The 23,539-nt window shown below is 39.4% G+C and overlaps 1 protein-coding gene across 1 annotated transcript in view; it reads left to right on the top strand.

Annotated features, from left to right (window-relative positions):
* Positions 1–3,028: 3,028 nt before the first annotated feature.
* Positions 3,029–23,539, top strand: part of PTGFR (prostaglandin F receptor) — a 47,740-nt gene continuing 27,229 nt past the window's right edge. The window contains exons 1-2 of the mRNA XM_047794295.1: positions 3,029–3,214; positions 4,679–5,547. Of these exons, the coding sequence (XP_047650251.1) occupies positions 4,750–5,547 (798 nt within the window). The 5' untranslated portion in view covers positions 3,029–3,214; positions 4,679–4,749. The remainder of the gene's footprint in view (positions 3,215–4,678; positions 5,548–23,539) is intronic.

The following is a 23,539-nucleotide window of genomic DNA, read 5'->3' as shown; positions in this document are numbered from 1 at the left end:
AAATTCCAGAAAAGCTTTCCTAGACAGTTTTATTAAAACTATAAAAATCAACTTCCAACACTCCCTTGGATTTACATGGAGTTTTTGTTTCAGCCTCGGTGTAATTGAGTCCTGGTTTCTCTGACTTTGATTATAGTGTGCACGCTCTTCTGAGCGAAGCGCTATGCATCGAATCCTGAATGAATCCTGAATCACACCATGACAGGTGTGATTGCCAAGCACACACCTGTCATGGTATGTTTTCTCCTTGTAGACAGGCTAACATAAGCTTTGCCTCCATTTAACCCAATGGGAAGCCACTAAGTCATATCAAGGTTGTGGGCACCTGCTCCACGAAAGTAAGTGCCCCCCCCCAACCCCAGCCCAGAAGCCTCACTAGAGCAAGAATGTGGATGCTTTGTTCTCATAGCTGTACCTCTCCCTTAGAGACAGTGCCTGACATAACTCAGGTGCTCAAGAAATTAGTTAAATGAATGTATAAATTAAGAGGGTTTTTTTTTTTTTTTGCGAGTCCATTTCTCAGTAGTGACAATACCAATGACTGCTTTTCAGAAGATTTATCAGCCAGCTCCCTTCTCCCACTGCTAATTTTTCGTCTGTTAGTTTCTCTCATCTGTTGATTCACCAGCTCTTCCTCCTTATATAAGCAGTCAGAGGCTACCACTGGGAACTTTGAATAGGGGATCAGATTTGGGTGCCATAAAGCCAGACATTTTTTTTTTTCTAAGCATAGTCAGTTGTTTAATCTTCCATACCGATTAATAGCTTGCTCTAATAATAACATATTCTTCTATCTTGAGAAGAGTTGTAGGTGCATTAGCATCTTTTATTGATACTCAGGGGAAATGCGTCTTGCTTAAGGAATGGATTCTAAAAAGGGAACTCCAAGGATACATGCAAAGTAGATTCTTTTTTAAAAAATAAGATTTATCTAGTACTTTGAAGAAGACGTTACTGGTTTTGAACATATTGCATAATAAATATCACGACTTAAAATTGTATTAATGAGAATTTGAGAATTCTCTCTCTCTCTTTTTAATACCCAGTAGATTTAGTCACTGATGTTAGTGAGATATGCCAGTGAGAGAGGAAAGACTTTTCAAGGTCTTGAGATTTAATACTGGAAATGCTAGTTGTCATTTTGATGAATTCAGACAACATTCTATAAGTGACCAAGCATAGTCCTGAGTAAGGGTGGAGAGAGAAATCAGACCTCTGCAAGAATTTAGTTCAATGGGAGAGACATAAGTATTTAGATAATTTCATCTAAGGTGATTAAGTGCTATTAATCACTAAAGAATAGTGCTCTGTGTCATTCACATTTTTGGTGTGGTTTATTACACAGCTTTTTAATTTTTAAAATTATATTTATTTATTTATTTATTTATTTATTTATTTATTTAGGGCTGCACCTATGGCATATGGAGGTCTAATCAGAGCTACAGCTGCTGGCCTACACCACAGCTCACGGCAATGCCTGATCTTTAACCCACTGAGCAAGGCCAGGGATTGAACCTGCAACCTCATGGTTCCTAGTTGGATTAGTTTCCACTGCGCCATGACGGGAACTCTGTACACAGCTTTTTAAAAATATAATATTCTCTGCTAACCAAAACATTTGGTTAACCGAATTTTCAATTCCCTGACGGTACCTGAGGAACAGTGTAGTTTGCAAGTTATAACCATATCATTAAAAAGATCTCAGTATCTACCACAGGGGAAAACTGTGCAATCATTCTTTTCTATAGTTAATGGCTAATTTATTTTATCTCACATTAGCATTTTATGATCCTTTTCAACGTCCAAGAATTTAGAGGCCCTTTCTGATTTTAAAGTGGGGAAAAGAGGGTTTATTTCCATGTGGCACTGATTTTTCCTGAATGTTGTGGCAACATTTTATTGATAAAAGATCAAAGTTCAGTCCGAGATTTCCATAAGTGATTCCTTATAAAAACGAGATATTGTTCATAGGTATGAATCAAAACAATATTAGCAAAAAGCAGTTACAGCATTAAAATGATAATTTTATAATTTTATATTCCTAATTCTGAATGATCATTCTTAAGGAAGTAGTGGATATTTCTTTACTTGATCATAAAATGATCTCCACAAAAGAGAGATTCACATCTCTTTGGGTCAACATACCACAAGAAACTCTCATCATTGGGCTTTTATAATCATTAAGATGCTACTGGAGTTCCCGTCGTGGCGCAGTGGTTAACAAATCCGACTAGGAACCATGAGGTTGCGGGTTCGATCCTTGCCCTTGCTCAGTGGGTTAACGATCCGGCATTGCCGTGACCTGTGGTGTAGGTCGCAGACGAGGCTCGGATCCAGCGTTGCTGTGGCTCTGGCGTAGACCGGCAGCTACAGCTCCGATTCGACCCCTAGCCTGGGAACCTCCATATGCCGCGGGAGCGGCCCAAGAAATGGAAAAAAAAAAAAAAAAATTGCTACTAATGCTTTATCTGCAGGTGTCTTTGAGAATACCTGGCATTCCTTTTTCTCACATTCTTCAGAAAGCTAGAAATGTCCAGTCACTAAGGCAGTGAGTGACTTTCCATTGACAACATGTGGCCCAAAGACCTGTTTTGAACTCTCTGGGGATACTGGTCACTAAGCCCTTCCTCAAATACATCATTTCTTTCTTTCTACCTGATTTCTTTATCCCTTTGGAGCTGGCTTTGAGATGAATGGTCTGCAAACTACAAATCTCACAGTTCCACACGCTGTCTCGACAGTTGTCTGCAGGCTTCTCCCAGCTCTCCGGGAGGCTGTTTTACAGCCTGAGCGATGGCGCCTTTAGCTGGAAAATGACTAAAAACTTTCCCCTAAGTGGTCGGGCAGCTGAGAGGACATCGCGGATGCTGATAAAGGAGCCCGAGCGGTGCTCACGTCTCTCCTGGTCCGGCTCTGGGCTCGAGGCAAAAGGGGCGGAGAGGAGGGGAAGGGGCGGAGGTCAACCGCGCCCTCCACCCCGCCCAGGCTGCAAGCGCCGCTAGGTGCTAAGTGATCCGAGGAGCCTAGCGCCCAGCAGGTTCCGCGCCGGGAGAGCGCGCGGAAGGACGCGCAGCGACTCAGAGCCGGAGCCGGAGCGCCGCGCCGCTCCGCGATCGTGCGGCGGCTGCGGAGCGGCGCTTGGCGCGGGATGGCCCATGGACCGGCGCGCTCTTCTGCTCTGCCTAGAGCCCTGCCCGCGGCCGGGGATGCCAAGGTAACCACCCCTCTGGCGGCCGGATTCCCACGCATTGGCCTTCCAATGCTCAACCTGACTGAGGTTTAGCCACCCCACGCCTGGTCGCCCGGCAGCAGGAGCAGCCGGCCACCCGGGAGGGCACCTTGGTCTGCGCTTGCCAATAAGTTTAAACCGGATACCCCAAGCTGGGGGGGCGGGGGCAGCAGAGAAAAAGGGTACCCCGGCTGATCTTTCCGGACTGGGAGTCGCGCGCCTGGGCACCGGGTAGAAACGGGTGCCAAAGGAGGGAAACGGGTCAAGGAAGAGATCCTTTTCTCGCCCCTTCCTTCCCTGCCCGTGACACTCCCACAGCCGGGTCAGCGCAGGCCTTGGGCGCCCCCCGGGGTGGGAGGGATACCGGCCCTCTGGCGTTTGAGCAATCGCAGAAAGTTTCAGCAAGTTAAGAGGTTTGGGAAGGATGTTGCAAGCAGAGGCCTGGGGGCGGTGCGGTAGTATTGGGCGAAAGTCGAGCTGTGAGTAAGACTCGGAGGAGGCGGCCTCCCTCCAGGCAGCCGGGGCGGCCCCAGTTGGGCCGGTCCCAGGAGAGGCTGGCTCCAGAATTCCTAGCCTCCCGGAAAGCTGCTCGGGAAAGGCCAGCCGAATTGGGGCGGGGTGGCAATGGTGGTGGGTATAGAGGATCTGTGACTCAGGCCTCAACTCAATAGGGAGAGAGCGACAAAGAAATCATTTGCTTTTGGATGTTCTCCCCTGAAGCTGTAACTTAGCATCTAGGCAGATGTGCCCTCAGCTCGGCCTGCCTCTTTTCCTATCACGAACGGGCATTTCTGTGCAGGTGGTAACTGGACCAGAAAAATCTTTTTAGACTCAACACTGAGGCTTCCATGGGACACTGATGCATACGGTTTGTCGTTATTTGATTTAAAACCAAAAGTTTTACAGCTTATTCAGAGAAGCCCTATTCAACATCAGTGAGCTTGCTGCTCCACTCTGCACCCTCCCAAAGTTTGGAGATTATTTTGTCTGCTTGACAAAGTGGTATAGTTCCTAAAGGAACAATCTGCATTTTGGGGACAAAGCCCATCAGAGAAAAAAAGCAGAGACTTTAGAAGGTCATTTAGTTACTGGAATAGAGTCTTAGACTTTTAGAAACTCAGTTGGGTTTAAATCTAATTTTGTTAACAACTTCATAAACTTTTTTCAGGTTTTAAGTTTTAAGGTGTCAGTGAAGTGTCAGGTGAGTATTTAGGAGGTGGCCACTTGTAGAGTAGCCACAGAGGTTAACCAAGGGGTCTCAATTCTGGGAGTTTCTTCACCTTGAAAATGGAATGTGGAGCCACAGGCAGATGTGTACTGTTTTCAGTATGAGGCAACCTTGCTCATGATAGGGTAGATAAATCTGATTTCCACCACAGGGTGCTAGGGGATGCTTTGTCTTTAATTGTCAGATCCAGTGCTCATAATTTCTCTGTCTTCATGCTACAGATCTCTGGACTGCAAGCCTGCAGTGTTTTGAGAAGGAGATGACTTGAGTGGCCAGCTCTTACTCCACAACAATGTCCATGAACAGTTCCAAAGAGCCAGCATCTCCTGCAACCGAGCTCCTTTCAAATGCAACTTGCCAAACGGAAAAAGGGCTTTCGGTGTCTTTTTCAATAATCTTCATGACAGTGGGAATCTTATCAAACAGCCTTGCCATTGCTATTCTCATGAAGGCATACCAGAGATTTAGACAGAAATACAAGTCATCCTTTTTGCTTTTGGCTAGTACCCTAGTAATCACAGATTTCTTTGGCCACCTCATCAATGGAGCCATAGCAGTCTTTGTATATGCTTCTAATAAAGACTGGATCCGCTTTGACCAATCAAACGTCCTTTGCAGTATTTTTGGTATCTGCATGGTGTTCTCTGGTCTGTGCCCTCTTTTTCTAGGCAGTGTGATGGCCATTGAGCGATGTATTGGAGTCACCAAACCAATATTTCATTCTACGAAAATTACATCCAAACATGTTAAGATGATGTTGAGTGGCGCGTGTTTTTTTGCTGTTTTTGTAGCTTTGCTACCCATCCTTGGGCATCGTGACTACAAAATTCAAGCGTCAAGGACCTGGTGTTTCTACCAAACAGATCATATCACAGACTGGGAAGATAGGTTTTATCTTTTACTTTTTTCTTTTCTGGGGCTCCTAGCCCTTAGTATTTCATTCTTTTGCAATGCCATCACGGGAATTTCACTTTTAAAAGTTAAATTTAAAAGTCAGCAGCACAGACAAGGCAGGTCTCATCATTTTGAAATGGTCATCCAGCTCCTGGCTATAATGTGCGTCTCCTGCGTTTGCTGGAGTCCCTTTCTGGTAAGGACCTATGGTTTTGACAATTTCTGCTTTCTTCAGTGAATCTATATTCAGTACAAGGTTTGTTGTCTATTTCAAAGTTGTTAACCTTGATGGGTAATTGCCGTTTCATCTTTTAAATACTGGGATTTACTCGTACTCAGAACTCATTTTAGCACTTAGCTCTGGCTTAGAATTAAGCTATGTATGACACAGTGATTTCCTCGCAAGCCCAGAATTAAAAGAAATATCTTGCTAAACAATTCTAACCATCATGTTACTTGCTTGTAGTGTGGTATAAAGTGATTTTAACAGAAATAACGTGATTTGAATATACTGCATATGATTAGGTTCTAAAATGTGAAAACAAGTGACCAACTCTAAAACAATATTGGAATGGACCCCAGTAAGTCTTGATAGAAAGTCACATAGGCTTGTAATTTATAGTCTGGCTTCTTCTCCACACGCAATGACCAGGCCTTAGTTTGCAAAGGGAGGTGGTGAGTTGAGTTGAGATAGTTGGATAGTTCAGGTGAATTAGATGGATAGAGCAGATAAACAAATCCCTCATTCATTAACCCAGGATGCCAGTAATGCAGGGAGGGCTATGATTGGCAGAAGAGCCAGGGATTCTTCCCTTATCATTTCATTCCCTTCTCTTTTTCAGTTTAGCCAGCAGCTCTATTTAACATCTCGGTATTTTTCTTTGGAAGTAAAGGCTAATGTTAAAGAATTAGCAATGAACACAAATCATTTATATGATTCTCTAGGTAGAAAAACCAAAAAAAAAACAAACCTATGATTGATAACTATGACTATATAACTCTCTCAAACAGTTTACTTTACGTTGGAAAAAATGAAAACATACAAAGAAAGAGAAAACATCCTTGTGTAGTAGATACTGATGGCAGCCAAGATTATTTTCATGCCTTTTTTTTTTTTTTTTGGTACCAATGGGGAAATAGGCTGATACCCAAAGATAGTGATATACATGATACACAGAGGTTAAAGCAAAAGGATGAGAAAAAGGTAGACATAACACAAAGGTCATGGTCAGACCTTGCATAGTAGTATGAAGGCAGTTGTTGCTAATGCAATTCTTCTAAGCCCACATAGGTCCACTGTCCAAGAATTGTTGGCAGTAGAGGTTTCTTTGTCTTTTTAGGGCTGCACCCGTGGCATATAGAAGAAGTTCCCCGCTAGAGGTCAAATCGGAGCTGTAGCTGCTGGCCTCTGCCATAGCCACAGCAATGCCAGATCTGAGCCTCGTCTGCGACCTACACAGCTCATGGCAACACCGGATCCTTAACCCACTGAGTGAGGCCAGGGATCGAACCTGCGTCCTCATGGATCCTAGTCAGGTTCATTACTGCTGAGCCACAATGGGAACTCCAGCAGTAGAGTTTTAATAAACAGCCCTGATGGTTCTGATGAGCAGAAAAATCTTTGAGAGCTGCCACTGCAGACAGATCCTATGGTAGTCTATTTTATTCTGCAGAATATATTAAAATATGTCTTTATTTCTATTCCTATTATTTCCTCACAATTTGAATTTAGCTTCTTGAATTGTTGTGTCATTTAAATAGTTTTCCAAGGTGTTCCAGAATTGGTCCTAGGTGCCCAACCGAGGGGAGGCTAGGCTACATCTGTCAATGGCATGTCAACATTTTGAGGCCAGCTTATTGTCAGTTTAGGAGGTCTTAGGTGAACCCAAGTAGAGTTCTGATCTGAACTCATAGTTTTTTGTTTGTTTGTTTGTTTGGCTTTTAAGGGCCACATCTGCAGCATATGGAGTTTCCCAGGCGAGGGGTTGAATTGGATCTAAGCTGCTGGCCTAAGCCACAGCCACAGCAACGCAGGATCGGAGCCACATATGCAGCCTACACTACAGCTCATGGCAATGCCGGATCCTTAACCCACCGAAGAAAGCCAGGGATGGAACCTATGTCCTCATGGATGCTAGTCAGATTCGTTAACCACTGAGCCACAGCGAGAACTTCTGAGCTCAGAGTTTAGATGTTTGAATCTGAATAACAGAGGCCAGTTCTTTAAACATTTGAAACCACTTCCCTGTTCATTCTTGGACTTGATAAAGAGAATTCCCATAGAATAATGCTCCTTTTCTTCTTAAGCTTTGAAATAGAGTAGCGTTTCAAAATAAAAAGTGAGTCTGAGTAAAAATGAGATTAATTTGAAGGTCGGAAAGGAAATAATACTGAGAAGGGGTAAAAGAGATAGCTGAAAATATTGAAAGAAACTAAAAAAAAATGAAGGCCACAGCTCTGGGAAAAAAACCTGAAAACTGTGAAATAGTGAACTCAATGAGAAACAGATAATCTGGACAACTTGGCATTAATCACTGGTGTTTTGGTTTTTGCTTGTTCTGAGTCACCTTTAAAATTCTGCTTAGTTCTAGCTTTTGACTTTGAGAAATAGGAGTGATAGTGAGTGATAGTGATAGCTTAAGACAATGGAAGGTAGTAAAATTTCCTTCTTGCCATGGATCTTTGGAATTCATGTTTTTCTCTAATTTTTTTCCTGAATTTTTGTTATTATTTAAATAGATATTACTTTTTTTTTTTTTGGCTTTTTGCCATTTCTTGGGCCGCTCCTGTGGCATATGGAGGTTCCCAGGCTAGGGGTCGAATTGGAGCTGCAGCCGCTGGCCTACACCACAGCCACAGCAACAAGGGATCCGAGCCGCATCTGCAACCTACACCACAGCTAATGGCAACTTCGGATCCTTAACCCACTGAGCAACCTGCCACCTCATGGTTCCTAGTTGGATTCGTTAACCACTGAGCCACGACGGAACTCCCCTGATATTACATTTTAATTCATCTTTTGAGCTTATTTCCTAGTAGAGACATAATCTTATTTTTGTGAAATATTTTCTGAGGTCTGTGTTCTGTTTAACTATGAATTATTGGTACATCCATGACACCAGTGTAACAATACTTCTAAAAGACTTTTTTAGTGTGAAAATTATTTCTACAGTAAATGTGCAGTAGGTCTACCATGGATACTCCTTGATGGATTGATTTTTGAGTTATTTCAAGGATTCTTTGCATTCCTAGATTCTCTGGTTGAGATTCGCATCTTCATGGCAAGTTCCAGCTGAAGCACTAACTTGTGGTCTGGACACAAGTACTTTGTGCATTAGGTTAAGGCCAACGGATTGCGTTAAATGGAACCTGCATGAAAAACTCAGACTTGGGAATGCCAAGATAACACCCAACACAAATTCCTCTGTTGAAACATTTCTCCTTTATCCACTAAATGCCCAGGAGGAACAGCATAGGTGTTAATGACTGAACCATCATTCTCCTCCCTATATTTTATTTTATTTATTTTATTTTATTTTATTATTTTATTTTATTTTATTTTATTCTTTCCTCTTTGTTGTTGCTGTTGTTGTTGTTTTACAGCTGCACCTGCAGCATATGGAAGTTCTCAGGTTAGGGGTTGAATCAGAGCTGTAGCTTCGGCCCTACACCACAGCCATAGCAATACCAGATCTGAAAGTGCCAGATCCTTAACACACTGAGTGAAGCCGGGGATCAAACCCGCATCCTCATGGATACTGGTCGGGTTTGTTACTGCTGAGCCACAATGGGAATTCCTCCCCCCCCCTATATTTTAAAAGCTTCTTAGTTTTTAAAATATCTTTGAAACCAAGTGAGCTTCTAACTGCCCATAGACACGCTGTAATGGGGACATCTTCCAGGTCAGAGCCCTCCCTGACACCATCTGCCTTCTCTCTATGATTGATCAGGATGAACTGTTTGATTTGTCATTTGAATGAACATCTGTAGACACCCTTTGAGCTGTGTTCACAGTCATTTTTAAGCCTCAAACTGGAATGAGGGTACAGGTACATGCTCTAAAAAGAGGAAATGAGAAAGGCAGGTGATTCTTTTTAATGTTTCTGGGCTTGGCAGGATGTGTTGTATCACAACATATCAATAGTGGCACAATTTCTAAAACTGTTTGAATTCGTAGCTGCTGGAAACGGGGATCTTTTATTAATTTTGATTGAGTTTAACTAATACAAAGTTAAGATGATATGATGTTAGAAATCTCTCTTTAAATAGACTTTATGTTTCTTGAGTATTTTAGGTTTATAGGAAAGTGAGAAAAGCAGAGTTCACATGTACTTCCTCATGTCCCCCGCCTCTCCACCCTCAGTCACTCTTGTTATGAACATAGATGTGGTACATTTGTTAGAGCTCATGAGCCAATACTAATACATTATTATTGCCTAGAGTCTGTAGTTTACATTAGAATTCTCCTTGTGTTGTACAGACAAGTGTGTATTGACATGTGACCACCATTACAGTAGCGTATAGAATACCTTCACTGCCCTAAAAATCCTCTATGTTTTTTTTTTTTTTTAATTTCTTTTTTTCCACAAAGGGGGAAATATGTGTGTTTATGTGTGTGTGTGTTTAAGTGTGTAATTTCAGGAATTGAGATTCAGAAATGTAGTACACTCATAATATTTGTCTAAAATATAACTTGTTAATGACTTTAAACTTTTCTCAATATCTGAATTTTATAGTTTGAAACATGGTTAACTCATTAATTACAATCCCAGCTGAAAACTACAGGAAAATACAATAGATACTTACTAGCTTACAGTTTTATTTAGCAACAAGTTAATGCAAAAATCTTTGAGAGTCAAATCGCAGTTATAGCATTGTCTTATGTGCATCCTAGTGAATCACTTTATCCTAATAAATAAATATTGAAGATATTCTTTTGATGTTTCTAGAGTCAGGGGAAAAAGAAGACATTTGCCAGCACTTTCAAGTAGTATTTTCTTAATACTCTTTTCTCCTGTCTTTTTACAGGTTGTGATTCTTTTTAATGTTTCAGTTCTAGAATATGTAATCCTAAAAGGAATTTTTTTTATTATTGCTATGCTTATTTCACTAGTTCTGCAGAGCAATAAATACTTGTTGACTGGTTGACTGTAACTTAAGTAGTATGAATGTCAAGAGATTGGAAATGATTGACCAGAATGTGGATTCTGAGTTCTGTAGGTGAGAGTTTATTAGGCAAATATTGAAACTGAGTGGTAATTTTTAATCTCTTACCCAAGTCAGCAACTATCAAGTTATGACACGATTAAACTTGAGCGATCTTTTCTGGAAGGCTATTACTTTGTCTACCTTCTCTTCAAGGGTAGAGGATCATTTTGAATTGGGAAAAGAAGTATAAAGTATATGAAGAGCAAAATGATATCTTAAGTGGGTGAGTTAACCCAAGAAGTTTGTTTTCTTGCATAGGCAGATTTTGGTTTTTCTAAGGTTGTTGGTCTTATGCTGGTATTTCTAGTCAATATTTCGTAAACATTTCGTCACTAAGATGTCTGTCAGATATAAATCAAAGAACCAAATGGTTAGTTGAATTTTGCTGAATTGCTGAAGATACTGGCATCATAAAGACCAGGTCTCACAGGGCTAATGGTAAATGATGGAACAACACAGCAAATTAGAACATTGATTATTAGTGAAGGTTGCTTTCTTTGAGAGTCTGGCTCTCATTATTGTATTTAAGAACTATAGAATGGAACTCTTTGTGTCTTGTGCACCTCTCTACGCCAAAAGGATGGGGAATGGATATATATTTATATGTTTCATGTGAAAAGTGTATAAACATGTACATATATAATGGGAAATGCATGGTTTTTGTCCTTTTTTTGGGGGGGGGACTGCACCCACGGCATGTGGAGGTTCCCAGGCTAGGGGTCTAATCAGAGCTATAGCTGCCGGCCTACGCCAGAGCCCCAGCAACATTGGATCCGAGCCGCATCTGCGACCTACACCACAGCTCACAGCAACGCTGGATCCTTAACCACTGAGCAAGGCCAGGGATCGAACCTGAAACCTCATAGTTCCTAGTCAGATTCATTTCCACCACACCACGACGGGAACTCTGGGAAATGCATGTTTATTTCCCAAACTAAAAAGATTCATCATTGGATCTAATTGTACCAAATAAAGGGCTTTGAATGGATTTCATTCTAAAATTAAAGACAGGAATTCCTGTCATGGCTCAGTGAGTTAAGACCCTGACATAGTGTCTGTGAGGATGTGGGTTCAATCCCTGGACTTGTTTAGTGGGTTAAGGATTCAGCATTGTCACAAGTTGCGGTGTAGGTCACAGATACGGCTTGTATCTTGCGTTGCTGTGGCTGTGGCATAGGCCTACCACTGCAGCTTTGATTCTGCCTCAGCCCAGGAACTTACACATGCCATAGGTGTGGCCTTAAAAACAAAACAAAACAAAACAAAATAATAAAAAAAAAACCAGACTCTCTTGTAGTTCTGTGTCACATCTTTTTGGTTATTCTTGCATTGTTCCTGACTTTAGAGGCGATCTCGTAAATGGTTTTAGCTAGTTTCCTTTGTGATGTGGGAGTATTCCCTGGTTTGGAATCTGGAAGCAGCAGTGATGCTGTCTGGATAAGGGACTGATAACACTTGGGTTCTACTTTGAGGAAATTTTTAAACTGCTCAGACACATGCAACTCAAAATTCGTATCTAGAAGAAAAGGTATGTGCTAGAGATATATTAATACATCTTGCAGGATGGGAATTCAAGCTGCTTTCATGTTTGGGCAAGCATGGAGACGTGGTGTGAGGTCAATGACAGGAGCTGGCAGAGAAGCAGTTCTAAGGGATTTGGGGCACATTCCTGTCCCTGAAGTCTTGGTGGCCTCTTGCCTCGAGTACTTTCGCCCTCACATCCATGTGGCTCTCCCTCGACTCCTCTCTGAAATCTCATGTTGTCTGGCTAGGCTGTCTTCCAAAGTACCCTTTCTCTTCTCTCTTTCATTCCTCTGTGTTACTTCTGTCATAGCACTTAGTAGTATCTGATATCACAGGATACATTTCTCTGTTTATTGGGTTGTCGTTTGCTTATACGTCTAACATGTAAGCTTCTTGAAGGAAGGGACCTTGTTTATTGCTGTGTCTGGATTCAGTTCTGAGACCAATCCCTGGCACGGAGTTGGGCTTAGGAAGAATTTGCTAAATGAATTTCACAGAATCCGTGGGTGACAGCTCTCATTTCCACGTTGGACCCACTCTTCCCATGAAGTTCGGACGTGATTGGTCGGCCTCAGGGATCATCTAATACTTTGGATTGGGGTTTGGATCAGAGAGGTGGGAGAGGGGGAAGTGTGTTCAGAGCTTCCCCAGGAGTATAAGTTGGAAGTGGTGTCCTGGAGAATCCTGAACATTCTGCGGTTTGAATCAGGTGCTAGAGTTTAGGAATTTTGTCAGCATCCAGAGGAACTTCATGGATAAATTAGGATTGGTGTTACTTTGATCCGATGATATTATAATTTTTTGTTTATGTGCTGCTTTCCTCTCTTAGTCTCAGTGGTCCTTTCTGGCTAGGCTCTATATTAATGGTTTATGTTTTAGTTTCTATAAGCAGTAGGTCATAAACCAACCATTTGTTGAATGAATGCATGAAGGAACCAGGTATTAAAAGGGAAGTATTGAAGGCAAAGGAAAAAATTAGGTGATAGAACTTAATGTTGTTTTTGTCCCATTATTATCTTTAGCACTGCCTTTTTCCTCTATGTGTACACATTTCCCTCCCCCAAACTTATTTACTTTTTATTGGTGTTTTGTCTTTGAGGGAGTCATTTCAGAAGACAAGAGGAGAAAATTCCTTTGAGTAAACACCTGCAGACACTGGTCATACATGGTGATAAATAAAATCTCCATGGTAGATTGTGTTGAAATTTTTCTATGAAATGGGCTTTCTTACACTCAAGCCTTTGCCAGCTGACTGAGTAAATACACGGTTCAGACTTAAAGACTGAGTAGGTTCTATATGTGCAAAGGATTAATTTTCAGAAAACTGCAACAGCCCTCTTTGGTAGACACTGGGGCCCACCCAGATTCTGTGTGGGCTGAGTTTTGCTCTCAGGGAAACTACCCCCAGCCAAGGGGAGCTTCCCTGGCCTATGACTGTGCTCCCCTCTTTTTGGTCATCCTTGATGGGTGTGGGGATCCAAAGGGCTTGTCCCCTTGCCTCATTTGGTACATTGCTGAACAGTCATCATCTGTGCCTCAGAGGTTGCATTCCAGTCCTGCTTCTCCCTCTGCCAAATCCTGCTTTCCCCACCGCCTTGCACTCCCCCGAAAAGTTCCTGCATATAGATCTCCGTCTTAAAGTCTGTTTCCTGCAGAATCCAGCTTAGAACTATCTTCTGGAAGTCCACTTGCTTCTACATTATGTGAATATAAAGTCCATGACGCATAGGTTTGCAACGTCATTTGGTAAACATATCGAGCTAGGTATAGGCCTTGGAAATTGAACTCGTTTGGAGTTCCCGTCGTGGTGCAGCGGAAACGAATCTTGCTAGGAACCATGAGATTGCAGGTTCGATCCTTGGCCTCTCTCAGTGAGTTAAAGATCCGGCATTGCCATAAGCTGTGGTGTAAGTTGAAGATGCAGCTTGGATCTGGCGTTGCTGTGCCTCTGACCTAGGCTGGTAGCAACAGCTCTGATTAGACCCCTAGCCTGGGAACCTTCATATGCCTCAAGTGCGGCCATAAAAAAGAGACAAAAGGGAGTTGAACTCGTTTGAGTATGTTGTCTCCCTTCATGAAAATATATGGTGTAAAATTGGACCAGCAAAATCAATCAATTAAAAAAAATGATGCTGCTAGGTTGAGATTTTACACAAAAATCTGTTGCTTTGGATGTGCACGGTGGTCGGGAATACTTTGGTATTTTAAGTTTATTTACTCTTGGAAAAATATGACTTCCTGTTTTTGAGGAGAAAAACATAAAAATGCCCAAAGATATCATAGACATTGAGGCAACACTTAGAAAACATTACTTGAATGATTCAAATAGAAGTGAATCAGAAACATGTGGATTAAATTTATACCCTCATGGTTCTTTAAAACTCTTTGGCTTAATGTGCTTTGGGGTTTTAAATTAAGCCCCCAAATATTTGAAGAATAATTCAAGCTGCTGATGTGTCCAAAATCTACCTGGGTTGCCAGTTTTAACTTTATTTGCTTAGTCTTATGGGAAGTATGTAAAATGCATTCCATTTATGTTTGCTTTTCAAAGTGTCTATAGCCACAGCAGATTTTACCTGGCATATTAATGCTATTTATCTGTATTTAGAGAGGATTTTATTCAATGGGAGAAATTTGTCTTTGGGTATTTGCAAATATTACCTTTCAAAACTTGTGTAAATTTATCTCTCAGTCCTCTGTCCTGGGTGTCAGCATGGTAGTGCCACAGAGGAGTGGATACAGTTGTGGCTTTATACAGACAGGAAGGTGATTTTTCTCACTCATCCTAAGCTATTGAATCCCCAAATTAAATGCAGGCTGTGAAATACCAAAATGGAGTGTAGCTGTGGTGTGATGGCAAAGAGACACAGGCAATTGGGTTACATAAGAAGATTCATTTTAGCTTCTAGTGCACAGTCCCAAATCAAGCTTTTCTTTTAGAATCTCTCAGTTATTCAAGCCCAAGCAGAGGGCAGTGTGTCAACCCCAACACCTCTTAGCTCCGACCTGGAGTTACTCTAAGCCAGCTTTGTATACAGCGTTGTGTATGTGTGAACCGATTGTAGTAATAGCACTGACTTGAAAGTCCTACCAGAAAATGGGATCTGCCCTCCTCACAATCTCATAACACAGTGATTGGCACATAGTAAATGCTCACCACAATCCCCAAATCCTCAAACATCTATTGTTGTTATTGCCACCCACCATTTCAATTGGAAATAATCATCTGTGTTTAGTTCAGATGTTTTTCATTCTCTGCTCTATTGAGAAGGTTTGGTTGCATTGAAAAGGGACAGAGGGAGCTCATGGCTTTAGAAAACATTCTTGGACAATTTCACTTGAAGGTTCAGATGGCTGCTCCTCATTTCACTCTCTCACCAGCTCAGCAGGAGATGTTTCATGCTAATCTTTTTCATCTTATTTGAATTCAAGTATGATAACTAACAAGTTATCATTATACTTAAATAATTGATGAAGTATTATTTTATACTTCATCGAGTCAAGTTCAAGTTAGCAAAAATTGTTCAGACCCCTATGTATAAAGCACTACTCTTGTAGCTGTGACTGATTCTAGGGAGTGAAAGATAAAGCTTCTTCTTCAAAGAGCGTATAACTTAGTTGGAGGAAAAGGCTTACCCTGTTTAAGAGCTCACATATTACCTCTTGAAGAGGCAATATCGTGTAGTCTTGAAGCTGGGCTCAAGTTCTGTTTCTTATGCTTCCTATGTATCCCTAGCCACTCTGTGCATCAGTTTCCTCGTATGTAAAAAACGTGGAGAAATAGTACCCACCTCACTGGGTTGTTGTGAGGACTAAATAGATTAATAGTGCCTGACCTAGCAAGTACTGTATTCTTCAGTTATTATACTATTATCATTATTGTTGCTGTTACTATTAAATATTCATGCTGCTAACCAATAAAAGTCAACAAAAGGTCATCTGATGGCAAGAAGATCAGAGGCATTTTTAATTAGTTATTAAGTGAATAATAGTGCTATAGTAGTAAGCTGTTATTCCAATTTGGTTGTACACTACACAAGGAATTATTTATTTGACAAATATTTATTGAGCATCTACCAAGTGCCAGGCAGTGTTCTAGATGCAGAATGAGAATTTTGTGATTTAATTGCTCACAATATCTATTGCCTTAATTAACATTGCTTATAGAAAAGGAAAAGAAAGGGCATGTTTAGAAAATTGAAATAAGAAGATGTCAAATATACTTTCTGTTAGAATAGCAGGTATTCTGTTATGTAGTGGGTGAGATTATTTTCCTAATTTAAAAATATCTATAGCATAGTCTTTAAAAGGAAAAAATTACTGGAAATAAATGTAATCCAAAGTCAAGTAATGTAAAGCCAAAGAGAAAAGACATAATAATGGTGCTGGAGATATAAAAGTTTACAAATAAGAAACTCTTTAGTATCTGGGACAGGCTTGAACAAGATTAGAATACAAGTTTGTAATAAATTAAAATTAAAAGCTAGAATACTTTTCCACAAGTGTAGTAAAAAATTTTCTTTAGCTAATAAACATTTAGGAATTCAAATTAGTGTTTTATACTGTTTTTTGATAAGTAAAGTGAGTTAGGATATAGAAGGAAAATAAATGTTGGTGAAATACAGCATTACAAAACCCATTAACTCTTTCCAAGAATTTAGATTAAGAAAGTGTCAGGACAGAAAATAAAGAAAAACAGGTTGCTGTGAACATTCATACTATAAATGAAGAGAATTAAAAATAGATCTCTGCTTTAATCTGCTTAATTTTCCTCATTGATTTATTCTTTCAGCAAGTTTTTGCTGAAGCAAAAGCTGTGTGTCTCTGCAGGTGGAGAGTAAGACATAGAGACAGAGACATGGCCTGGGGAAATATGTCTGAGCCAGATTCTAGAAATCACACTTTCTTTTTCCTTCCATTTACCCACGATCTTTGTACCCGCTCCTCCAATCTCTTTTATGCGCATCCTCCTTTTCCATCTTTTCCCTCTTTTAATATGACATACATATAACTGTTTGTATTTTTCCAGCCTTTGCCTGGGAGCAGGGCAGAGGGTTAATGGCTTTAGTAATAGTGGAGGAACTGCTGGGCCTGAAGGTGCATTAGTACGTATTAAAGAATAACATTGCAGCAGCAACAACAGTAATTGTTATTGTTATTACGGTGATTATATCTTCTCTTATTTTGCTGCTTGCGTTCATGTTCATGGACCAGAAAACAAGGAAAATACAAACCACATGAATGACACAGACACGGAAGGCAGGAGTGAGGAGAGGAGCCGAGGTGAGGCAACCAAGGCAGCATATAGGTGTGAGGGTGGAGGGGCTGCTCATGTTTTCAGAACTCCTTTAGAAAGACCCCTGTTTCCATGGATATCTTCTCCTTTTGATGGATATTAAATTTCATCTGTTATGTTCCCTCAGGCTACTTTAAACAAATGCAATTTTTTTTTCACTTGTAAAATTTTATTGTAAGAAAGTGTAGGAAACTACAAATAAAATTAAAGAAAATCTTCCAAATCTCACTACCTAGAGAGAAACATATGAGTATTCTGAGTACATTCTTTTACTCATCTGATACAGAATACATATGAATTGAGTTTCTTTAACAAAGTAAACTGATTTTCTTATATTATTTGGCCTTATCTTCTTTCTTTTGTGAATGTGTGGATATCTGCAAATGATTTTCAAGAACTCTTTGGTTAACAAAGAACAAATAATGCCAATATAGAAAAATAATTATAAAATCGGTTGACATAAAAGCAGTTGATTTTCTAGGTTGAATGCTAGCCTTTCAATTTGGTATTGTAATTATACAAGTAGTGGTGAATGAATCAGTAATTTCTTTTGTAGTTACTGCTGTTTCATGTTAAAAAAGACTTTCTCCAGCTAAAATGATATTGGTATTCATTTCTTTTTTCTTCTTGAGCTTTTGCTTTTTCATTCTTTTTGTGTTTGCGTTTTTAATACGTTTATAATTTATGTTGGTTTAGTTGGCAAGTTAATAGTGTGAATTTTCTTTTTTTCTGGTTAACTAGCTATCGGCAAATCATTTATTAAATGGTCTTTCTGCAACTGTTTTAAATTCCTACCTTTATTACAATAAAATTTATGAAATTCTTAAATATATTGGGATCTTTCCATACCCTTTATTCCATTCCCATTGCTCTAACTTTAAGTAGCATTACCATTTTCTTCACATTTTATTTAGAATTTTAAATTTATCAATTACAAAGTAGTGTTCCCTTTCACGATCTTAATCAGGTTTTCAATAATAACTTGGTAATTTCTTTATAAGAATGCTTCACATAATTTTTATCCTAAAATTTAAAGACTTTTTTTCTATAGCAAAAAAAATTATTTTCTTTTATTTTTCAAACAAATATATAAGAAAACACTGATCTGGATATGTCTTTTATTCTTATTGTGACAAAATTCATACAACATGAAATTCACTATTTTAATCATTTTAAAGGGTATACCTTCATATTTTGTGCACCCATCATCCCTATCTTATTCAGAATATTTTCACTCCTCCCCAAAGGAAATCCCATACCCATTAAGCAGTCATTCCCCATTCTCCATGGTCTCTAGCAGCCATGACTCTGTCCTCTTGTCTTTATGGATTTGCCTATTCCGGTATTTCTTGCAAATGGAATCTTATAGTATGTGGCCTTTTACTCTTTAGCTTCTTTTGCTTAACATAAAGTTTTCAAGGTTGTTCCATGTAATGTCATGAATTGCTACATCATTCCTTTTTGTGGCTGTATAATATTCATTCAGATAAATGTACTACATTTTCTTTATCCATTCATTCCATTCATTAGTTGATGGATATATTTTTTTTCCTATGTTTTGGCTATTGTGAATAGTTCTTCTGTAAACATCTGTGTACTAACATTTATTTTCAGTTATTTTGTGTGTATAATTAGGAGTGGAATTGCTAGGGCATATGGTAACTCTGTTTAAGTCTCTGACTATTTTCCACATGGCTGTACCATCTTACCTTCCTATCAGCAATGTATAAGGGTTCCAGTATCTCCACATTTTTGCCAATACTTAATTTCTTTAAATTTTTTTTTACTGTGGCTATCCTAGTTGATGTCCAGTGGTAGCTCATTCTAATTTTCATTTGCATTTCCCTAATGACTCATGATGTTAAGCATCTTTTCATATGTATGTTGGGCACCTGTATATATTTTTGGAGAACTCTTTCACATGTATGTATCAATAAAAACTATATTGTGCCTATAATTTTATTTTATCCTTTTGCCTCTAATACTAGAATTATATTAGTTTTGAAAAACAGAAGGGATTTTTTTTTCCATGCGCTGAAATAACTGAAGTAACTTGGATGTCATCAGCTGTTTTGAGATATTTGGCATCATTTCAATATTTTCTTGATCGAGTTTTAGTTTTTTGCTGGCTCTTTTTTGAATTTTATACTCTGTCCTGATACATTTAGTAGAATTTAGTAGTACATTTAGTAGGATTTAATCAATTTTTGAGAGTATAAATTTAGTACAACATTTTTGTCCTGAGAATTTGCTTATAAAGATTCTTCTCCATTAACCTATACATATTATGCAAATTATAGATGTATGCATTCATATATGTATTTATTTTACTAATATTTTGTATAAAATTTGAATTTTTTCTTTTAAATTAGTCTTTCCAGAAGGTTGCTTAATTTAATAGTTTAAAAATGTCCTATATCAACTTGTAAATCTTATGGTTTTCAGGTTAGCTTCTTATTAACAGATTTAGTAAATATTCCATGGGCATTTGAAGATAATCTACATTCTCTCTTTTTTTAAGTTACTAAGTTCAATACATAGCCATTTAATCAAGATAATTATCATAGAATCTCCACTATTTTCTTTCTAATTGTTCTTTCAAATAATGTGTATGAGAATGTAGAATTTCATTATATTGTGTTTTGTTAGTTTATATTTGCATCTCTAATGGTTTTCATTGGATTTCAATGCCTTAGATTTCAGTGTAATGTCCTTAGGGGTGAATTGGTGTCTGTTATATCTTTGTTGTTAATTATTCCTTTTATAAATATAAAGCAACCTCTCTCCACTTTAAAACATTTTGCCTTGAATTCTTCATCTGGTATTGAAGGTGAGCACTATTGCTGCAGTAATAGCAATAGGCTTTTTGAGTATTTTGGATTTTGTTTGTGCATTTCTTGGACTATTCTTGGGATAGTCTAAGAAACTTTTAGTGCTTCCTTATTAGTGGAATACAATATCGTCCTAACAGTCAAACAGAACTAGTAGAGCTTTTCTTTCCCTCTCTGTCATACCCCTGATACCTCTTGGTGGGACTCGAGAATTCTGACATTGAAAAAAATACAATATGGGGAGTAAGTTTTCTTATATCCTGCAGCTTGTATTCTGGTAGATGCTTTAGTTCTGCTGATTTGGGAAGCATGAAGTTAAAGCAGAAGGGGGTCAATGAAGGGAAGAGCATGTACAATTTCCCGTTTAGAAAGCAGGTCAGTTCTGCTTGGTCCCACACAGTTGCTACAGACTGCAGAAGACCTCAGCCGCTATAACCGGCCTGTCCCTCACCCAGTCCTGCTCCAGGATTTAGTTGGAATTGCCCAAGACCTGTACTCTAGGGAGAAATTTCTGAGAATATTCTTCCAATCTGGCATATCCTTCAGCCATGCTTAAATTAGAAATGCACTCAGGAAAAAAGCCAGACAGAATTGCATTGAGGAGGAAACAACTGTGTGAATGTCTTCTTACTCCTGATTTCCTAATATGAAAACTTATTTCCACCTTACAAGAATAACCACAGATAGCTCTGTCTTTATGCTCATGTGCAGTGGAGTGGGTAGGGAATTAGTTTTTGATACAGTTTAATCTTTATATGCTTTTCTAATGATATTTTCTGACTGTCAATTTCAATATTTCTCTTATATACTATTTCTGAGTCAAAAAGCTACCTGAGGATTTTCCTTGTGGCTCAGTGGGTGAAGGATCTGGCATTGTCACTGCATAGGCTAAGTCGCTAATGTGGCATGGGTTTGATTCCCGGTCTAGGAACTTCTGTATGTTGCAGATGCAGCCAAAAAAATTCCATATTCTTTATAAACTTTGATGGCATGAGGTGCTTTTGAGTTTTGAAGTTATCATTATCATGGGATGGTGATTCTTTTCTCCATTGAAAGTCCAGACACAGCTAAGGCAGAGTTTCTTTTTTTTCAAGCAAATATAAAGAATTTCTCTTTTAGTCAAGAAAGAAAAAAAGTACAAAGCAGTTCCTTTTTTTTTTTTTCTTTTTAGGGCCACACTTGGGACATGTCAAAGTTCCCGGGCTAGGTGTTGAATCAGAGCTACAGCTGCTGGCCTTTGCCACAGCCACAGCAATGAGGGATCTGAGCTGTGTCTGGAACCTACACCAAGCTCACAGAAATGCCAGATCCTTTAACCTACTGATTGAGACCAGGGATCGAACCCATATCCTTATGGATACTAGTCAGATTCTTAACACACAGAGCCACAATGGGAACTCCTCAAAGCAGTTCTCAATGGGTAACATTTAGAGGAGATCTTTGCCTTTCTAGTTCATCTCTCTAAGCTCATAGAGCCTGATCTATGGATACTGATGCCAAAGCCAGCTTGCTAAAAGCTCTCCTGGATGGTGGAGAAGATAGCGGTCTGTCTAGAAGTAATTTTCATTGCGTGCTATTGACCTTCTCCTGATGGTCCACTTTAGGTTGGTCTAAGGTAAATGGTAGCAATACAAAAGCAAGTCTACTTATTTAGATGGTTTTAGATTGATGTGGATTTCATGGTTGATTTAGCAAGCCATTTTATATATGGCTGTTAAGATGAATGAATAACCTGCTTTACCTCTATCCGTGCCCTTGTCTCAAGTACCACCAGTTTTGAGTATGAATTGACTTAAGCTGTAACCACAGCATTGGTGTCACCTTTCTCTTGGACATTTGTTTGTTTGTTTGTTTTACTTGCTTGCCAAAAACTCAAGTTTGAATCAATTCAACGCACCCAGAGATTATGTATCTGCTAGATGGGATATGAGACAAGGAACCAGTCAATTAAAGATCATGCCTCACCATGATGTATGAAGCATGTCCTGTATACTTAGGTCCTGGGTAAAGTTATAGAACCCAATGAGTACTGAGGAATTTCTCTGTTACCCTACCCCAGCCAAACACTCAAAAATATTTCAGCTTGAAGAATGAAGGTCTGTATGTTGGAATTAATCTCATTTTCCCTGTCCACTGAAGTCCATGGGATCTGTGGGAGACAGGAGCTTTCTTTGTGGTGGGTGAAGGGAGAGTTTGGCCTTATCTCCCCTATTCAGTGACAGACCTACCACCCAGTCTGAGGAAGAGGTGGCAGAATGAACATGCTAGCATGACTTTAAGAATAGGTGATACTGGAGTTCCCATCATGGCTCAGTGAAACGAATCTAACTAGCATCCATGGGGACGCAGGTTCAATCCCTGGCCTCATTCAGTGGGTTAAGGATCTGGCATTGCCGTGAGCTCTGGTGTATGTTGCAGATGTGGCTCTGCGATGTAGGCCAGCAGCTACAGCTCCGATTAGACCCCTAGCCTAGGAACCTCCATATGCCACTGGTACAGCCCTAAAAAGACACCCCCCCCAAAAAAAAACGGGGAATGTAGTATACTGGGAGTTCTCTGATGGCCTAGCAGGTTGAGGCTTCTGCGTTCTCACCGCTGTGGCTCTGGTTGCTGCTGTGCTGTGTAGGTTCAATCCCTGGCCTAGAAATTCCCATGTACAGCCTGTGTGGCAAAAAAAGAAAAAAAATACAAAAAAAAAGAGAATGCTTTTATAATTAAAATCAGAACATTCATGTGTACATGTTGGTTAAGGAACTTAAGTATTTCTCCTTCTAAAATTTCTTGAAGAAAGCCCAGTGTTTCACAAATAAAATGCCCAAATTGCATGGTTTAGCATGAAGTATTATCAAATGTATATATGGCTGGTGCTAGAGATCCAATCTCTAAGAATACATTGTTGTAGCACCTTCACCGATGCAAATCTGATTTTATTAGATATTATTTTACTTTTTTATTAGATGCAAATCTAATAAATAGAGTTTTTACTAGAGGAATTCCAATTCTGAAAATCTTGATTTGTTTTTATTTGCATCATGAAACCTGCTCTGATTATTCTAGTCCATGTATATCTCTCTTTTTATGGATAAAATATGGCATCTAATTCTACATAATTGTAGTTATGTACTGCTTGCTCTGTGACAGTCTAATCTCTCAGATGGACAGGGAGCCCCTAATGACGAGTTAAGGCCATATGTTTCTACTCTATTTCCTGTGGTGCCTGGTATACTACTTGGAGAGGTTTAAGGAAAATGGAGCTCACTCATTAGAATCCTTTCATCACAAATGAGATTAGTGAGTGAAACAACATCCTTATAGTGATGGTTATTAAA

Source organism: Phacochoerus africanus, chromosome 8 (genome assembly GCF_016906955.1).
Source record: "Phacochoerus africanus isolate WHEZ1 chromosome 8, ROS_Pafr_v1, whole genome shotgun sequence".
NCBI classification, from domain to species: Eukaryota; Metazoa; Chordata; class Mammalia; order Artiodactyla; family Suidae; genus Phacochoerus; species Phacochoerus africanus.
Note: the sequence above shows the minus strand (reverse complement) of the source record. Positions and strands in the feature narration are given on the sequence as shown.